At 34.4% G+C, this 18,948-nt stretch overlaps 2 protein-coding genes across 2 annotated transcripts; both read right to left on the bottom strand.

Annotated features, from left to right (window-relative positions):
- Window positions 1–1,029: 1,029 nt before the first annotated feature.
- On the bottom strand, window positions 1,030–11,021 carry LOC140823438 (CAAX prenyl protease 1 homolog). The gene is made up of 14 exons (XM_073184786.1): window positions 10,886–11,021; window positions 10,221–10,368; window positions 10,041–10,125; window positions 9,848–9,943; window positions 9,627–9,692; window positions 9,440–9,538; window positions 9,128–9,241; window positions 8,885–8,995; window positions 8,223–8,285; window positions 2,796–2,888; window positions 2,260–2,373; window positions 2,029–2,100; window positions 1,851–1,916; window positions 1,030–1,336 (listed from the first exon to the last, which is right to left on the bottom strand). The coding sequence occupies exons 1-14, from the start codon at window positions 10,914–10,916 to the stop codon at window positions 1,220–1,222; spliced, it is 1,275 nt and encodes a 424-aa protein (XP_073040887.1). The 5' UTR covers window positions 10,917–11,021; the 3' UTR covers window positions 1,030–1,219.
- Window positions 11,022–12,558: 1,537 nt separating this feature from the next.
- Window positions 12,559–17,261, bottom strand: LOC140823441 (calmodulin-binding receptor-like cytoplasmic kinase 2). Its single transcript, XM_073184789.1, has 6 exons — window positions 16,928–17,261; window positions 14,790–15,013; window positions 14,503–14,671; window positions 14,259–14,348; window positions 13,859–14,160; window positions 12,559–13,167 (listed from the first exon to the last, which is right to left on the bottom strand). The coding sequence occupies exons 1-6, from the start codon at window positions 17,145–17,147 to the stop codon at window positions 12,904–12,906; spliced, it is 1,269 nt and encodes a 422-aa protein (XP_073040890.1). The 5' UTR covers window positions 17,148–17,261; the 3' UTR covers window positions 12,559–12,903.
- Between the last annotated feature and the right edge of the window lie 1,687 nt (window positions 17,262–18,948).

The raw sequence follows: 18,948 nt of genomic DNA, 5'->3' as shown, positions 1-18,948 counted from the left end.
ACGTCTCAAACAGGACCAAATTATTGATTGCAACACCCTCCCACATCGTAGTATGTATGTAACTCAATGAATGGTTCGAATCAGATTTCAAATTACATTATAACCTTCAAAATTTTAAATTGATCATCTTTATAACTTTATCGTAAATTGATAATCTAATATTGATGTGCTTAAATTGGAACAAGAGGTTCGAGAAAAAGATTTATGAAATGAAATTTCAAATCACTTGTCTTGGACGTATTTGAAATTTACATCAATTACTATTGAAATTATTAAAATTACATAGAATGTATTTGACATGTATCATTTAAAATCCATCAATCCACGACGTGATAGAATTATAAATATGATTAATAATGTCGTATTTCTTAAAATATGAATCTCCTGTCACTTATTTTGAAAATCTAAATACCTGGATTTGATATATGATTTTTCTCATTAAATCCTCAAGTCATGCGATTAACTTGTCAAATTATACGACAAAAAAATTATGAGTTACTACTGATTCAAATTTTTTTTTTTTTTACCTATAGTTATTGTTGATCATTTACGAACTTCAAGGTCATTTCCAGCTTATTCATCGTCAGTATTTTCTGTAATGTTTGCAGCAGCTTATGCTACACATAAAATGCCTAAAATATTAGTATATCTTCACCATTTTAACAGCAGAAAGGATAATTTTACACACAGCTTCGTGCTTGTTTGCATCTTTGATCTTTTTCAACATGTTAGGACCTTCGAGTCTCCAAGTCTTATGCCCAAACTCACAAGCTACCTCGTTTCGCGAGCCATACCAGGCTCGATTCTACTCGTTTATGGAGTCTATGCTCAGGAATTGTGATGTATGTTATAGGACTGTATTCTAAATTTAATAAAAAAATAATTAAAGAAAGATATCATGTAAAAACATACCCCCTACCAGAAAGAAATCATGACCCGAGAGAAGGGCAAGATTTCGGCCACAAAATCTTTAGCTGAAGACAAAATCTGGAAAATTCGCTTCATGTGGGGAGCTATGAAACTCTAATCTGGAAAATTCTGGACTTTTCAACACCTCAAATGATTATCACAAGTTGTTTTATGTTCAACATTCATTTAATGTGAATGGAAAATTTCTCATAGATTTGACATAGATCAAACGATTACAATTCATTCCTGGTGATCAGACCACCACTCTATCATGATGCGTATAGACGATCCAATTGTCCATGCTTCGTGCTTAGTCTTCCTTCTTATCGGTTTTGTCAATGGCAGCTAATCTTTCTACTAGAGGAGGATGAGAATAGTGATAAGCAGAGTACCAAGGATCAGTGTTCATGGCTGAAAGGTTCTCTTCCTGTCAAAAAAACCAGCTCGTATAGTTATGTATAGGTGTAAAAAACGAGTCCCACTATGCCTAGAACCTAGATGAGCACCTTGTAGGCTTTTGATGACTATGTACGGAGTGACAAGGGAACAAAAAAAGGGAAAAAAATGGCTGGGACTAATATTTGAACTCTTAACATGGGTCATACTTGTGGGTAGTTTATACGAGAGACTTACTTGGCTGTTTTTGCATGTAATGAATTTAAAATAAATGCCAAGGGAAGCAGTTACATCGAGTCTCAATTGCAGTTACTGGGTAAAAGGTGGCCCAAGATGTGATACAAATCATCAGAGACGTGAAAAACTATGGCATAATCATTAGCTAAAACTCTTTTAAAAGAGTAGCGACATTGTTAACATTACCATCATGACAAATCCCCACCCACGGAACCGAAAGCTTGCTCATTCTATATGTTTTCATAATCAGTGAAGTTCGATAAAAGTGAGGCTCGATATTAAATAAAAGGGGAAACAAAAGAAATCACCTGCAGTTTGACAAGTGCAGCTCGAAGAGGTGAAGCGTATCCGAGCTTCTTGGCAAAAGAATCAGCCTTCAAACATGAAACAGGTAGTCAGATTTGACTGATGAATCGACAAACTCGGTACAACAAACATTGAATTTGTTATTCCATACAGATGCTCGTCTACATAACAAAAAGTTACCTGGAACTCAAAAGACCGGCTGACTAGGTTAAGTAAGAAGCTCACAATATGCTGCAGAGGAATCACAGTATGCTGCATTGACAAAGACAGATTCAACACATGCACAGGTCCTAGCACACTGATTAACTTTATTTCCAAAAGAGTGAATTTTCAAATTTGTACAGATAGATAAGCCACGCGTTCAACTGAATCATTTGAAAAGTTGACTACTATCGTATATTGCTTTGATACCTGAAATAAAACAAGTCCAATTAGGACTGGCTGTGTATCAAATCCAAAACTCTGGAAAAGATCTTTCGAGTTCCTGACAAGTGTATACCCTCCGAACTGCAACAATGTGAGGACCTGCATCGAAGTGAAAGATGCATCAAAAGTATCCATATCACCAGGCTTTCAAAGAAGTAACGATGACATGAAACACAAGGTAGACATTAGCTCGTACATGGGCCAGAGAGAACATCTTGTCCTTGTGTGAATCAATATTCTATAATCTATAGAGAACTCATGGTAATAGTTAAAATATTAACCCAGCCAATATTTGCTCATGGATACATTCAGGTGATGATCAAACTCCACAAAGGTGAGAATGTAAGATGATACTCTCTTACTCCAAGAAGAATTTTTCTATAGAGATGATCCAACCCCCATTCTTTTTAGCACAAGAATTGAATCAAACATATTAAAGAGGGCACAGTGATTAGCATTTGATATGTGAACCGCAACTCGCACTGTAAGACAATTAGCGACATCTACAACTACTGTAATACCTGAACTGCAAAGAAGGAATACATGGTATGACTAAGCTTCCAGTGACCCAGTTCATGGGCAATTACGGCTACAATTTCCTCATCATCTTTGCACTGCATTGAATCAGTCAAGACGTGAATTGTCAGCAAACACAAACAAGCAAATGATTAGAGCATCTAACTTCAAACAGATGCAGGACCATTGCAAGACGAAAACAAAAGACAGCTAGAAAACAGAACGATCATTCATATTCAATCATTGCGACACTTTTGGCATTGAACAACTTAATGATCATTTGCTGAACCTGGACCTATAAACTTAAATATGCACAAGAAATGGGTCCACCACAAAAATATATTGCCCCTGTTTGCCAAACTTCATAACAGATGTTTCTCACTGAAAGTTCATAGCAATTTGATTTAATACTATTTTGAAATCAACGTTACGCCCATCACTAGTTGCTCGCTACCACCTTGTCATTACCAGTATCACTTCATCATTCCCAATAAAAAGACAACACAAATACAATTTTCAAATTCAAAAATCTCATTCACTTCAAATGAAAAGAAAAAATAGACCAAACAACTTAACAAAATATCGCATCAAGAATAAGACTTTATACTATACATTTTTAAAAAAAAATCTTGCAAAAACTCTTCTCAAAATTTTCAAGTTGGGGTAAAGAAAAACAGAAAGCCCAAGCAAAAATGCTACTACTATTGCTAAAACTCGGTCCATGGTTCATCATATGTACAAGATCCAACTATCTACCTCACAATAGGCTAAAAGGGTCACAGGAATTAGTGATTTTGTTTTTACTCTAAAATTCATATTTTCCTTTTAACAAATACCAGAAGTTATCATATCATTGTCAACACCGTAGTTGCAAAAGGCGAGCGACTCGAGCCTCGCAACCAGGTGCGGACGCTGCGCTTGAGCTTGAACCCAGACGCAGTGTTGGTGAACCACTTTTTTTATAAAAAATTGACAGAAATCTCTTTCTTAGAACGCAACTTTTCTGTGGTCTTTTTTTTTTTGGCCAGTAATCCCATTTAGTTTGAGGAAAACTTACCTTAGCGGTAGAAGACCGGCACAATGCAAAGAAGAAGACACAGAGGAAATAATGAAAAAAAGAGAAGAAATACACAAGAAGAAAGCAACTACACGGTGAAGAGAAGAACAACATAGATCACATAAATCATATTTTTCATATTAACGTCGAGTTCGAAAAATACAGAAAATCGAAAAGATCCGGGTAGAAACTATGCAAAATTGAACAATCCAAAAGACACTAATGTCATGGAATGTGTTTTTTGTGGAAAAGTTATAAATGGAGGAATTTATCGACTCAAGCAGCATCTTGTTGGAGGTCATCGAAATGCCAAAGTGAGAACCAAAATACGACGCTTTATGAATAAGAAAAAAAGTCAAACAACATATGAACAGGGTCTCGCATTTTGATAAGTTGCAGACCAACTTCAAAATTTGGAAGATGATGAGTTTTTCTAATCCCAAGAAAAGGAAAACAACCAATCACAAGTTCTATAGCGAGCTCCACCGCCCCTCCTATTTTCTCAATTAAGAATACAAAGCCAGTTGGTCCACTTGATTATTCTTTGTCAATAATTTGGATCAAATTGTGAGTCGGGAAAAGAAAAAAAGATCCAAAGATTCAAAACAATATGATGGAAAAACAAAAAAAATGAAGTACACTGTAGTGCAAAAACTTTCTAGATAGATGTATGATGCAGTCATTCCGTTAAATGCTGTAAATTATGATAATTTTAAGGATTTTTGTCGAGTTGTGACTTAATGCATGTATAATTGGAAGCTTTCATCTTATCATGAAATAAAGATAACTTATTTGAATAAAGAAATTGAGCATACGAAAAACGTTTTGAGAGAACACCATGAAGATTATGCAAAATATAGCAGATGGATGGACATATGGAAGAAGTAGGTAATTGATTAACTTTTTGGTGAATGGTCCAAGAAGAAATGTATTTCTAGAATATGTGGATGATTCAAAATTTTCTAATACAGGAATGAATGATATATGATTTACTTGAAAAGATAATACCTCTGCAAATATTTGAACAGGTGCGAACTCATATTAATTTATATACATTCTCATTTATTTATAGTATTAATGCTAAATTTGTTACATATAACATAAAACTTAACATTCAATGAACTTTTGATGTTGAAATACAAACACATATGGTCTGTTGATCATTATTTGGATTTATTGTTTGAATATTTGTTTAATTCCTGTGCTGAAGAATGTTTATGAGAGAAGCATGATGATAAATTATTACATATATAATAGGCAAAGAGTCTTTAACGTGATAAGATAATTTACAAGTCAAAAAGATATGGTTAGGAAAGGGAAAACTCGTTCCGCAACTGCTTTTTTGGTATTGATGCAGTTTCAAAAACAAAAATTGGAAAGATATTGACTTCAGAAAAGTGGAACACGAGTTGATTTGTAAATGAGACAAAAGGTAAACGTGTAACTGAGATCGTATTGATGCTTTCATTTTGGAATCACATTGTGTATGCCGTGAAAGTTGGTAGCTTGTTCGTTAAATAGTTTGATTTAGTTGATGGTGAAAGAAAACATCCAGTGGGATATATATATAAGGCCACGGATCGAGCTAAGAAAACTATGGCTTTGTCTTTCAACCACAATAAAGAGAAGTACCAAAATATTTTCAAAACCATTGATGGCACGTGGACGGTTCAACTTCATAGGCCTTTACAGTGAATGGTGGTTGTCTTAAATAAGAAATCCAAAATTTCAAATTACCATAAAAATACTTAAACATCAAGTTGTGATCTTACAACAAAAAACAATTATTACCTGGTGATACTTTATTTCTCTGTCTAAAGGCCATAGGCATGCCAAAAAGTCCATCAGCATTTTTATACATTGTGAGTTGATGTATGACTTTATCTTGAATATTAACATCTTTACACATCCTTTCAATACACTTGTACAACCACTTCATAACTTCGGCATCTTTTTCTATTCGGGGGCTCGCATAAAATGTTTCCGGATTCAAAAATAACCAGCTGCATGCAAAGGCCTATGAAGTTGAACCGTCCATTTGTCATCAATGATCTTAAAAATATTTTGGTACTTCTCTTTGTCGTTGTTGAAAACCTAAGCAATAGCTTCCGTAACTCAATCAATGACCTTATATATGCATATATCTCATTATAAGTTTTCTTTCACGGTTTCACCATCAACTAAGTGAAACACTTTAACAAGCGGACCACCAACTGTCATGGCCTACACAATGCGATTACAAAATGAAGAAATCAATATAATCTCTGTTACACGTTTACCACTTTACCTTGTGTATCTTTTGTTAATCAACTTGTGTTCCATCTTTCTTAAATTCACCTTTTGTTTTTGAAATTGCTTCAATGTCAAAAGACCAGTGGTGAAACGAGTTTTTCTAGTCCTAACCCATATCTCTTTGACACGAAAATTCTATCGCCATGTTCAAGACTTGTGGCCTATTATATATGTAATCATTTATCATCAAATGAACGTCCTCTCATAAACTTTCTTCAACACAGGAATCTTCGACAAATCTTCAAACAATAAATCCAAATAACGGGTAGCACATGGGGTGGTTCAATACATGTGTTTGTATTTCAACATCAAAAGTTTTCATGCGTGTTAAGTTTTCTGTTATATTTCAATGTAACAAATCTAGCATTAATACTATAAATAAATGATAATATATCTAAATTAATAAGAGTTCATACATGGTCAAACATTTGCAGAAGGATTATCTGTAACCACTTGAACAACATTCTAATGACCAATTTGCTCTATATATTTTAGAAGTAAATCATACATCTTCACTCTCGTATGAGAAAATCTGGAACCGTCCACGGATTCTAAAAATAGTTTTTCTTGGACCATTCACTGAAAAGTTAATCAATGATCTAATTTTTCCATATGTCCATCCATCAGCCATTAAATTGCAGCCATATTTTGCACAATCTTCATAGTGCTCTCTCAAAATACATTTTGTATGCTCAATTTCTTTATTCAAATAAGTTATCTTTACTTCATGATAAGTTGGAGGATTTCAATCATACGTGCAGTAAGTCATAGCCCGACAAAAATCCTTAAAACTTGTGATTGGTTGTTTACCTTTTCTTGGGATTGAAAAAACTCATATCTTCCAAAGTTGATCCGCAACTTCATCGAAATGAGATATCATGTTCATATGTTGTTTGACTTCTTTTTTATTAATCATAAACTCTTGTATTTCGGTTCTCACATGCTGACGACATTTTGGACATGCTTTGGCGTTTCGATGACCACCAACAAGATGCTGTTTGAGTCGATAAATTCCTCCGTTTAAAAGTGTTTTTTGGATTGTTCAATTTCGCATAGTTCTAACCCGGATCTTTTCAGTTTTTTGCATTTTTCAAACTCGACATAAATCTGGAAAAATATGATTTCTCTGTTTTATGTTGTTCTTTTCTCTGTGTTGTTGCTTTCTTCAAGTGTCATTTCTTCTCTTCTTTTTTCGTTATTTCCTCTATGTTTTCTTCTCTGCAATGCATCGGTCTTCTGCTGTTAGGGTGAGCTTTCCTTTTTTTTATTTAAAACTAAATGGGCTTTGTGGCCCAAAAAAAGGACACAGAATGCGACTTGTCGTGTTTTTAAAAAAATGTGGTTCGCTCCGGGCACGTGTAGACGCCTTAGTAAAATGCTACGCTTGGGTTTGAACCTAGGCTCAGCCTCCGCGCCTGGTCCTGACTCGCGCCTTGGTTCAAGGCACCAGGTGCAGCGTCGCTCGCCTTTTACAACTATGTGGGGACATTGATGAATGTGAAAAAGTCATAATGCAATTAGGTTTTGTGGATGGGAAATCTTCGATGATTAAAGTGACAGATTTTAGGGTTGAAGGAAGACTTGTACGGTTGAAGGAAGACTGATTGGCTGCCGAAGACACAATATAAACAGTATATCAAACACTTTTAGTTTTAATTCAATGTTGTTACATCATTATATTTCATTATTTGTTCTTAAAATCTTTCATATCTTCTGGACATATCTCCTTTCTTTAGTCATCTAAGACATTGTTACTCTACACACCATGCTAGATCAAGTTAGCTCTTTTGGATGAATGGGTGAATTTGTGATACACACACCAAGCTAAAGACTATTTAACTGGTGTGTCAGTAATTCCTATACTTATTGAGTATTCAAATAACTAATTAAGCTACAGAAAATAGATGAATAGTTACTTAAAAATACATTATCACAAGCAAACACCAAAAACATTTGTCAGATTTTGATTTAATACAAACTCTTGAAATTGAAGTAGTAAATTGAAAAGGACCATCATTCCAATGAACGGTGACCGTGTCGGGAGGCAGAAAAGATTAAAGTTTCATATGGGAGGTCCACATACCTGCTGTATCAGCGTGTCATAAAGTACAATCCGCTTGTTCTTGAAAAATCCATACATGTATGCCTGAAGAAAATGTTTAGCATTACACAAGTCCGGAAGATAATCTTGGGAAGATGGAAAGGACAGGAAGACTGAATCAAAAGGCACAAGAAATAAAATTAATTAATAAATATCAAATGAGTGAAACAGAAAATCTTCCTCTCTCTTGTAAGTAGGGAGAGTACAGATCCTAGCATTGTTGTCCTATTCTTCTCACTATACTACATTTTGTAAACCAATTCAGTTTTCTATGTTGAACTATTATAAAAATTTAATGGTCATTTCTATAACCATCAAAACGCGAATAGTTAGCATTAATTTTCATAGAAATTAGAACCATTCATTGAACAACCTGATACACAAACTTATTCCTCTTCATTTCCTCACTCCATGGATCATGAACATGATGTGTCAACACTAAAGACCTGGACAAAAAATGTATGATCCAACAAAGCAAAAAAAGATGAAGGGAATTTTTACAAACATCAATCTTGAAGTCCATTTCATTTATTTGAAGTGTCTAAGCTTATCAGCGCTGCGAAAAACTTGGAGGTTTCACGGGTGACGGGTCTATTTACTTCTACATGCAAACAAAGAAGGAAGAGAAACAAAACACTTCTCACATTACTATGGCTTGACCTTGTAGATCCATCAACAACAAACAATTTCTTCAAGGGAAATTTCAGTGATGAAGCAAGACTCTCGATTTTGATCCTAAGATTTCCATCTGGAAGCTGCTTGTTCACAAAAAAAATAGAGAGAGAGGCATTATACAAGCAGAAAATATTCTATTCAGCATATGACCTTATAGAAAAACAATATTGATATGACCAGCTCTTTATCCTAAAAAATTTCCCACAACTTACAGGAGTGAACTTGTTGAATAGGGGGGCTATCAGAATTGGATAAACGGTCATCATCACAAGAGATATGACAAGCATGAATGCCCACAGATATATGGCCAAGTACGGACCTCCTTTCTGCATCCAAACACATATCTCCGTCAATCAGCAGTAACATGAAGAATGGAAGTAGATTAAAAGACAGTCAAAAGAAAACGTGAAAAGCATTTTGAAAACATCATAAAATTAATGGAAGAAAGTAGAAATTATGATGTAACATCCAGATAACGGTTATCCATGAAGGTGACAACGTTTAAATGCTACAAACTGAATGACCTGAACTATAAAAATGATGGCAGCGACAATAGGTGGACCAATCACTACAGCCAAGGCAATTCCTTTTATCATATCCCTTATGAACAACCATATTGTTTGCTGCACAATAGAAAAATCATAGAAGTTTAGGAAAAAAACTAAATTCATATGAACAGAAAACATGACCAAGGGTCAGAAAAATGAATACCTTGTTGAAACCATGGCGGGCTTCAATCACAAAGGTTGAGTATAAAGAAAATGGTAAATCGGTTAACTGTGTGGGGATTTTAAAACAAAAGGTTAGAAAAAAGTATGAGAAAAAAAATATATATCTCAAAAATAAAAGTGATCGGCGGAAGTGCAAGCAACAGTGTCGATTAACATTTCTTATCTTTCAAAGTGAAAACGGAACTCAAGTATTGTGTGCACCTGAGACCAAAACATTACACCAGCTAAAAACGCAAGAGTGTGCAGTATCTCATTTTCTGCATTGAGGCCAGCATACAGCAAAAATTCTCCAGACATCTGCAATCAGAAGAAACCAAAGAATGCATGATAACAACGCCAACCAAGTCAGCTGCATATTCAAGATCGATATAGAAAGCCTGAGACAACAACATACCTTCCAGAACCAGGGCAATACGCCAAATGATAAGATCGCAGAGTCCATGAGTATGGTTACAAGTTCATGAACAAAATGGAAACGGCTGAAAAAAAGAAGCAAAAGTAATAAAATACAAATTTAGGAAGTAAAGTATAAATACTAGAACTTAAAAAATCTCACTAAAAAAGTCGTCGCAACCTTTTGTCGATACTGTAAGCACGAGATTTTTCAAACTTTTCTGGGCTGATTACTCCAACCAAAGGCTTTGGCAGAGTTGGTAACTTAAGAGCAGTATGTTGCCGTATATCAAGATAAGTCTCGAAAATATACACCATTATCATGAAACCTGAATGGTTGAAGAGCTGAATTAGAACAAAGAACACGGGTCAAAGGATATGGCAGTACCATTCCTAACTCGCAACACCAAAAAAAAGCAGCACATTTCTACCGTTATAATAAAAAATTGCATTGTCTTCCTGCTCCTGCGCACTCATTCCCATTTACACTAGTACGAAAGCACTAACATACTATACTACACTTACTCATTCCGTAGAGTAAACAACACCTTGAGAAAATTATAATTATAAGTCATTAAAAACCCTAAACCCACCCATATTCAAGAACGCACTCGAAATAATAAACCACGGAGAAATCTAGAAAAACAATACCCTGTGCAAAAGCAAACAACTGACTAAAGAAACTAAATCATATCACGACACAAAAAACAGGATACCAACTTATTCGTTCATCAAATCCAACGAAAAAAAATCAAGAAAACAAAATAACACGATTACGAAATTGCAAGTTCACACTTTCGCCGACGGGCGTGATGAGTTTATCCGATTACATTCAAAGATACATACCAACGACTGCTTCCATGTAAGGAAACGCCATTGCAGAGTGGCTTTCTTGGTAAGAAACAGGGGTTTTGGGTGATGGCTTTAGGAAGACGTATTCTTTGAAATGGGGGAATATGGCAATTGGAGGGGGCTGGTTGAACGTTTCTCAATGGTTAGATATATAATATAGTTTTATTATTTTTATATAAGTAAGTATAATTTAATAAATAAAATCAAAATTTATATTTTATTATTTTTATACAAGTAAGTATAATTTAATAAATAAAATCAAAATTTATATTTTTTTATTTTCCATAATATATTTCCCAATATAACTATTGTACATTCGAATGAAAATCCAATTATCACCGTATATAACTTGAAAATCGATAATAATTTTTTTTTTGTTATCATGAACATGCAGACGTTACATTTCAATACTATTTGGTAAATTTTTGTTTTAAAGTAGTAGTCTGCAAATTATGTTAGTCAAGTAAGCGATATGTGTCCGAAAAAGTATTGTTAATAAAAACCAAACTAGTTGCTATTAGTTAAATGTTTTTATTTTCCACTAAGTGAGATATCCTCTAGAGACTCGAAAATTATATTTTGATCATGATGAGAGAGCATACAACACTTTTATTTGAGCATGATTTTACTATCCCAATCAATTATGAACTTTCATTCTTTTAAATCTAATAATAATTATAATGGTTCCGAAGAGACTATCAAATTAATTATGTTTTTATCTAAATAATTATGATAAATAATATCATAAATCTTTCATTTTTATTGAAATATATATAATATTTACATTTAATTTGTATATAATTTGATTATCGGTCCCAAATTAAATTCAACTTACCCGGTAATCTATTTAATTATTCACAAAAACTCATGTGAGACGTCTATCGGGTCAATTTTATGAAACGAATATTCTATATGAGTCATCCACAAAAAAGAAATATTTTTTTATGTCAAATATATTACTTTTTATCGTAAATATGGACATGATTGATTTGTCTCACGAATAAAGATATGTGAGACCGTCTTATGAAAGACTTACTCTTAATCATTTGATGAGATCAAACTTTAGGTTGACTAACTTAAAATAGGTCCACTTAAGTTCGGATTGTTTTCGTCATATAACTCCTGACACCTCTAGTGTTGTTTCATGATGCAGATAACTCATAAAATTTGTTTTTTTGAAATTTTCAAGTATCGCTTATGGCACGAATTTTTTTAGATAATATTATTTGTCAAATGATCATATATTCTCAATGATTGGAGTATGTGTTGTGTATATTTTAAAAAACATTTTCATACATAATATATACATGTAAAATAAGTATTTTGAAAATAATATTTTAAATTAATTTGATTGAACAACTTTCATGTTTTCAACTTTTTAATAGAGTTTATTTCATCTTTGTTTGATGTATTTTAATATTTGTCTTTTGTTCTTTTAGGAGTATGGGGTACTTGCAGTTTAAATTTATAATAAAGGAAAAAAGAACAGAAAAACAAAAAACAAATCGGTGACACATTTGAATTAAATCTAATGACTAATGAGGAAGCTTGGTGAAAATCAAGGGCAGGGAAAAATATAAAATTTAAAAGAATATCAATGGAAAATAATAAACATACATTTCAAGGAAATTACAAATAATACTATCATTTTTTAATATTATTAATAATTGACAAAGGCCAATTTTATTTTATTTTTTGATGAAGACAGGCCAATTATAAACAATATAAATTTCAAGAAATATATCGAAAACTTATGCAGGAAAATATTGGAAATATATGCAGTATCTCAAAAGAATATTAAATGCACAACCCACACACATTAACTAAATCACCTTGACATGGCGCCATACACTCTTGGAAGCTATATTTTCTCTTTATACGACCTCTGTACGATAAGTGGCATCGCTTTGTGCTGTCTGATCACGGTTGAGATACCTTCATATTTCTGCCATGGACTTCGGAGAACATGCAGTTTTGTATGCAGAATATGCGCCTCGAGTCGCTTGCTTTACTTACACCTCTCTGATATAGGCACTCATCGGAGATTTAGATGAGAGTGGAGGGGCATCATATGCTGAAAATTCCCTGTAATCCTTCCGAACCTCCCAGAGAATCTCGGCACACTTCCTCATGGAAGGTCTATTGCGTCGGTTAGGAGCCAAACAACGGAATGCCAATTCAAGAATCTTTTCCAGAGCAAAGATATTAGCAGGAGATCTTACAAGCCTTGGATCCAAAGTGAGTATTGCTTCTCCACAAGAAAACTTCCTCATCGCCTGCATGCATATGAAGTGTTATCAGAGCTCGATTTGTTAATGCTGTGGGGAAAGAATTTGGTCCGCGGTTTAAGCTTTGTTGCTTTGATATGGTTTCCTGAACGTCAGCTTGTCATAATTGTCTATCTAAAGCTTATAACAGTCTATCCCAAACCATAGAGAGACCATCATGCAAACATTTCACTAAGATGGAAATTGTTACGTTTTGAGCCCACGAACTCACATTCTGATGAAAGATTTAAGACCCACAACTAACATGATTAAATTGTACTTTAACTATTGTTGGTCACAGATCATTCCACATTTTCTTATGATATGATATCCTAATCCCACACCTTTTCATGGTGGGAATTCTAAAATTGTACAAGCCCACAAAAATAGATTTCTCTGCCTTGAATTATAACCGTTTAGCTAAGAATCGGTAGATGAAAAGTAGTTGATATTGGAGCCTTCCTTGCATTGGCCGTGATCATGGAGAGTGAACTTAGGCCAAACTTTAAGCACAATTAAATAGTATTCGACCAACTGTTACTTACAGGTACTATGCAATCACTTATGTGTCGGTGGCTGTTTTACTTTTCCACGCAATTTACGGCCAAGTTGGTTGTCACAGAAAAGAATAAATATAGATGTATGGCAATGCAATTATGTAAAATGTATTGAACACTGGCAGTAGGGAGAAAGGCCATACCCATTTTGTAGTAATGCGCTCCTTCTGCTCTCGCTTTGGTTCAATTGGACGCCTGCCCGTGACAAGCTCCACAAGCAACACACCAAATGAATAAACGTCGCTCTTTTCTGTGAGTTGGTTGGTTTTCAGGTATTCAGGGTCTAAGTAGCCTGCAGTGCCTTTAACTTGGGTTGATATGTGAGTTGCTCCTGATTCACCGTCAGAACGTAGTCGGGCAAAACCGAAGTCAGCCACTTTAGCTCGTAGGTTTTCGGTGAGGAGAACGTTGGAAGACTTTATGTCTCTGTGAATTATGGGGTGATCTGCACTCATTTTCCAGAAAACCAAAGATCTTCGTAAACTCAAAATAATTGGGATTTGCTTTAATGAACATATAAAAATGCTGCAAAAATTTTTACACCTGTGTACATGTGAAGATATGTTACTGCATGAGCCACATCAGTTGCAATCTCTAGCCGCACAGCAAAATCAACACTGTCACCTTTGATACCTGAATTCAGATTCGATGTTAGCACTAGCATATGCAATAAATGGCTGAGCGCTAAGCATGCAGGGATATAAAAAAAGCCTGTAAGATGATTAAAAGGGAGGAACTGATGATGCAAAACCTGGTAACCGGTAGTCTGGAAAGAAGAAAGTCTTACCGTCCAAATGCTCTCTAAGATTTCCATTTGGGACATACTCCACAACAAGGATCCTTTCATCTCCATGCTTTAAAAACCCATACAATTTCACTAGATTCAGATGCTCCACTTGTGCTAGGGTTTCAACTTCATTTTGAAATTCAGTTCCTAAATGCTTATCATACACAATCTATGGAGAGGAAAGAAACTTAGAAACACTAGTAAAAAGGGAGACAAAGGTTTCATATTCATTCCCTGGTTATTTCATATGCAAAGAAAAGATTGAAGAGACAAGGACATATTCTAACCTTCTTAGCACGTTTAACTGCAACCAAAGTTCCATCTGCAAGTTGACCTTTGTACACTGTCCCAAAACCACCTTGTCCAATCATCAAGGCAGGCGAAAATTTTTTGGTGGCCTTGTTAATATCTTCCATGGTGAATATGACACTTCCAGGTTCTTTTGAGTGAGTTGAATCATTGGAAGAACCATAGATACTCCGTCTCCTGTCACTGCCGGAACTCGAAGCACCTGATACAGCAAAAAAACATTTATCAACCATGCTTCATTCACCTCCTCTTGCGTACAATTGCATTAAATGAAGCATATAACAACTTCAAATTGATAGTCCCCTTGATATGTCGTACTATTTGAAAAGTTCCTAAGGGATCCGAGAAAATGGATCTAATGCGCTTCATGTTCCACTTACAAGCCCTGGTATATGCATGTGATTTCATTTCTGAGGGGATGAAATCAGACAAACATTATACTTGCGTAAATGTGTTGTGGTTGAATTGGCTCGAGTGTATCTATTTAGTTAGAACGTGAGGCTGGCATCCACAGTGTCTAGCTGAAATGTACATGGCAATGGAAGGGTATATGTATGAGTAGCATATTGCATGGAAAATAAGGAGAATCACAAATTTGTGCCTTTTGTTCTGTAGAGCTGAATAGACTCGAAATTATTCCAAGCTCTAAGATTCACCCTTTTTGTTCAAATAAATCCTACCACCAATATTTGGATCGGTCATGTCCTATGACTTCCATAATTTCTCTTAAATGTAAAATATTTACTTCTATACAAATCAATATCCATTAGTCAATGAGTTTTCCACATTCTGTTTATATCAGCATCTTCGCTGCAATAAGGCACCAAATTTTGAAGACAAAAAAAGTGAATAAAACAGAATTATAAGTGCCTTCAGAGAAGTTAGGAATTAGAATGTAAACTTTCCTAGATTTTTCAAAAATTTAAAATGATGTTGCCCGATCAAAGCATATTGCATCAATTTTGTCCCTAAAATAAACTAACGAATTATCATACAACATTGCCTCCATTTTCCTCACCTATAAGGAATTCATTCCACAAATAACCCATCAATTAAACAAAAAAACATTGTAACAACTTTTTTTTATGACATCAAACCTGCAGAAGCTGCTCTTCAATGCATACAGGTTAAACCTCATGTTGGACTCGAGCTTTTTGGGCCTATTGGGCTTGTTCATTTGAATGGAATATTTGAGAAGTAAGGCATTTATAAGTAGATGGGAATGTGAAAATAAGAAACAGTATGAGTGATAAAGTTCTATACATAGAGACATCCTCGAGTCCTTCAAGACACACATCACACTCTCCTTTCTAGTTCCACTCTCTTCTTTGCTTCGGCTGCTGCTCATCTACTCTGCGTCTTGTTCTATCTCGTGATAAAGTTCAAGTACTTTTCAGTTCGCCGTAATAGTGCCTCGTGCTGGGTTACTGCTGGTTGTTCCATTGTATCCTGAGAAACAGACGTCCAAGTTGATCCTCGAAACACATACAAGAGGGGACAAACCTGTTTTAAGGACACTATACTTCGTACAAGCCTCGGTTTGCTTTATTTTATGCTTTGATCTGCTATGCTTTCTTTTTCATATTGTTAGGTGGTTTCTCGAAGAAAGTTTCAGTACTTTATCATTTGATATTTTGCAATACCTCACACTAACGCAATAGTATACAAACCACGCTGATCTTGTATATCGCACTAGACAAGCACTGCGACAAGCTCGATAAACAACAATTTTAGAGCTCATAGCCCTGTCAACCAGAGAATACAAGTTCTCTTTGCAGGGAGTAGTGGGGATTGGGCGGTTGCCCTTATACGGAATTTTCAAATTTTATGCATGATATTTTCGCTTTTCCTGAAATAATTAAGAATAATTTTTATGCATGATATTTTCTCTTTTCCTGAAATAATTAAGAATAATCGCCTAATAAAGGTATATCAAATGATACTCAATCCGCATAGTGATTCTATCCCATCTAATCTTCGATCAACTTAGATTACCACTACTAGATTACAATTCACTACTGATCACCAAATCGAATTTCGAAAAACATAACTAAAAATATAGTCAAGTCTCGATTAGAAATTTATCATAAAAATCAATTACTAATCGTGTCTGTACCAGAAGAATCAGAGAACACGTTGCTGGAGCTTTTCGGCGGATCAGGAGCAGTGAAGCACCTAAACAGTGTGTTGGCGATGGAACGTGCGGCGCTCCGGGCGGAGGAGCGGTGGCTAGATGTTGAATAATCGTCAGTAGAGCAGCTTGAGGAGCGAGCTAGCTTCGCCGGTGTGTTTGAGGCGGAGCTCCTCCGTATACCATCCGAAAGAGGATTTGTCATGGCCGCAGACAAATCATTAGGCGAAGGCGGGGACCCTCGCCATGAATAAATCCAGCTTGCTTAAGATTTATTTCGTCGAACTGTCCAGGACGCTGACTCCTACCCTTCCTGCGTGCTGATTGGTTAACTAAACAAGTTGGTACATGATACACTATTTTGTTTTTGAAATTATCAAATTCCACTTAAACTTGTCATGTTTGAACGATGCATGATTATTTTGTTCGATAATCCGCAAAATGTTATTTCGAATTATTTGTTTTTGGACAGTAATTTGAATAGTGTACAAACATGTTTGATTTTTTCAAATCTATGTCGAAATCAAACTTTAATTCGAATCATATTCAACTCAAATAATATGAACTATTTAAAGTGCGAAACGAACTAGAAAAAATCAAACGATTCAGATTCCTAATTCATCCTCGAGTTTTGCACAAGAGCTTCTATTAGATCGTCTCATGATTCAAATTTACGGTATGAATTTTCAACCCGATCTGAATTATGGAAAAATGTATCAAAGTCGACTCATCTTTAATATATAAATATGCAAAACGTCTCACATGAGACACACTCAGTACTAACACATATATCTTATCCAATGACTAAGAATTGGGGATTATTCAATAAATGAACAAGATATTTACGTATCTATCGAATGCCTTAGGATAGTAAATGATTCCAGAAATGAACATTATTTGGAAACGAACAATCTTGAAAAATAACATGAATACATAATGTCTCACCTAGAATTAAAGCAAACAATTTTATACAAACTATTCTTGAAATTATAAATTTTAAAAATAATGCTGAAATAGATATTTTTCTAGAATTTGCTAATGCTAAATGTACAACTAATATATCATACAAAGATATTTATAACAATTATATCATGATATTTTGTTATTATATCGTGATATTTTGATATTAAACCGTGAGATTTTGTATACAATGTTTTATAAGATCTGATAGATTGGATTTTATATTGAATTTTTATGATACAAAATTTATTATATAAGTTTCGTTGTACCTTTAGTATTACTCTTGGTCGATTTATTGATTTTAGGGATAATTATATTTACAACATCTATATTTGTCGTATTTAAAAAAAAAATATTAAATATAGAATTATATGAAAAGTACATTTTTCATCTTTTTTTTTTTTTTTTTTTTGAAGGTAAACAGCTCCATTAAGATGATAAAGAAAGATCATGTTCTACAGCTTTCAACAACCAAGTAGGAAAACCACATGTTCCCCAATCTAAATTAGACAACAAAATCAAAGCCTTGTGGGCTAAAAGATGAGCTACTCCATTGGCAGATCTCTTCATATGGTGAATCGATAAGAAATTATGCTCATGAAGCATAAAATGAATCTCCAAAGCTAAGGCACCGACTGATCCCAATTCTTCTTCAGGTTTGGTTACTGCATGGACCGCCTGAAGAGAGTCTGAAAAGATACAAACATTAGCAAACTGTTGGGCCACACAGTAATCCATTCCAAATCTTAAAGCTTCTAATTCAGCACCCTTAATCGACCCCTGATTTCGTATCAATTTTGCCTTGGCTCCTAAAAGAAGCCCATGAGAGTCTCGAATAACATTGCAAATTAAACTTTTATAGAAACTGAGAAATATAATGATTACTGGTCAAAAATATATTTATACTATATTATTAGAGATTTTAGAATAAGTACATTAGATGACATTAAAATATTTAATTCCATAATTATCTTTTTATTAAAACTTCATCAAGTCACTCCATATTTTACAAAGAAAAAATCTAAACAAAACTTCTTCTTTTTTAA

This window comes from Primulina eburnea, chromosome 2 (genome assembly GCF_022965805.1).
Source record: "Primulina eburnea isolate SZY01 chromosome 2, ASM2296580v1, whole genome shotgun sequence".
Classification (NCBI taxonomy): Eukaryota; Viridiplantae; Streptophyta; class Magnoliopsida; order Lamiales; family Gesneriaceae; genus Primulina; species Primulina eburnea.
This window is presented reverse-complemented; position numbering and strand designations above follow the sequence as displayed.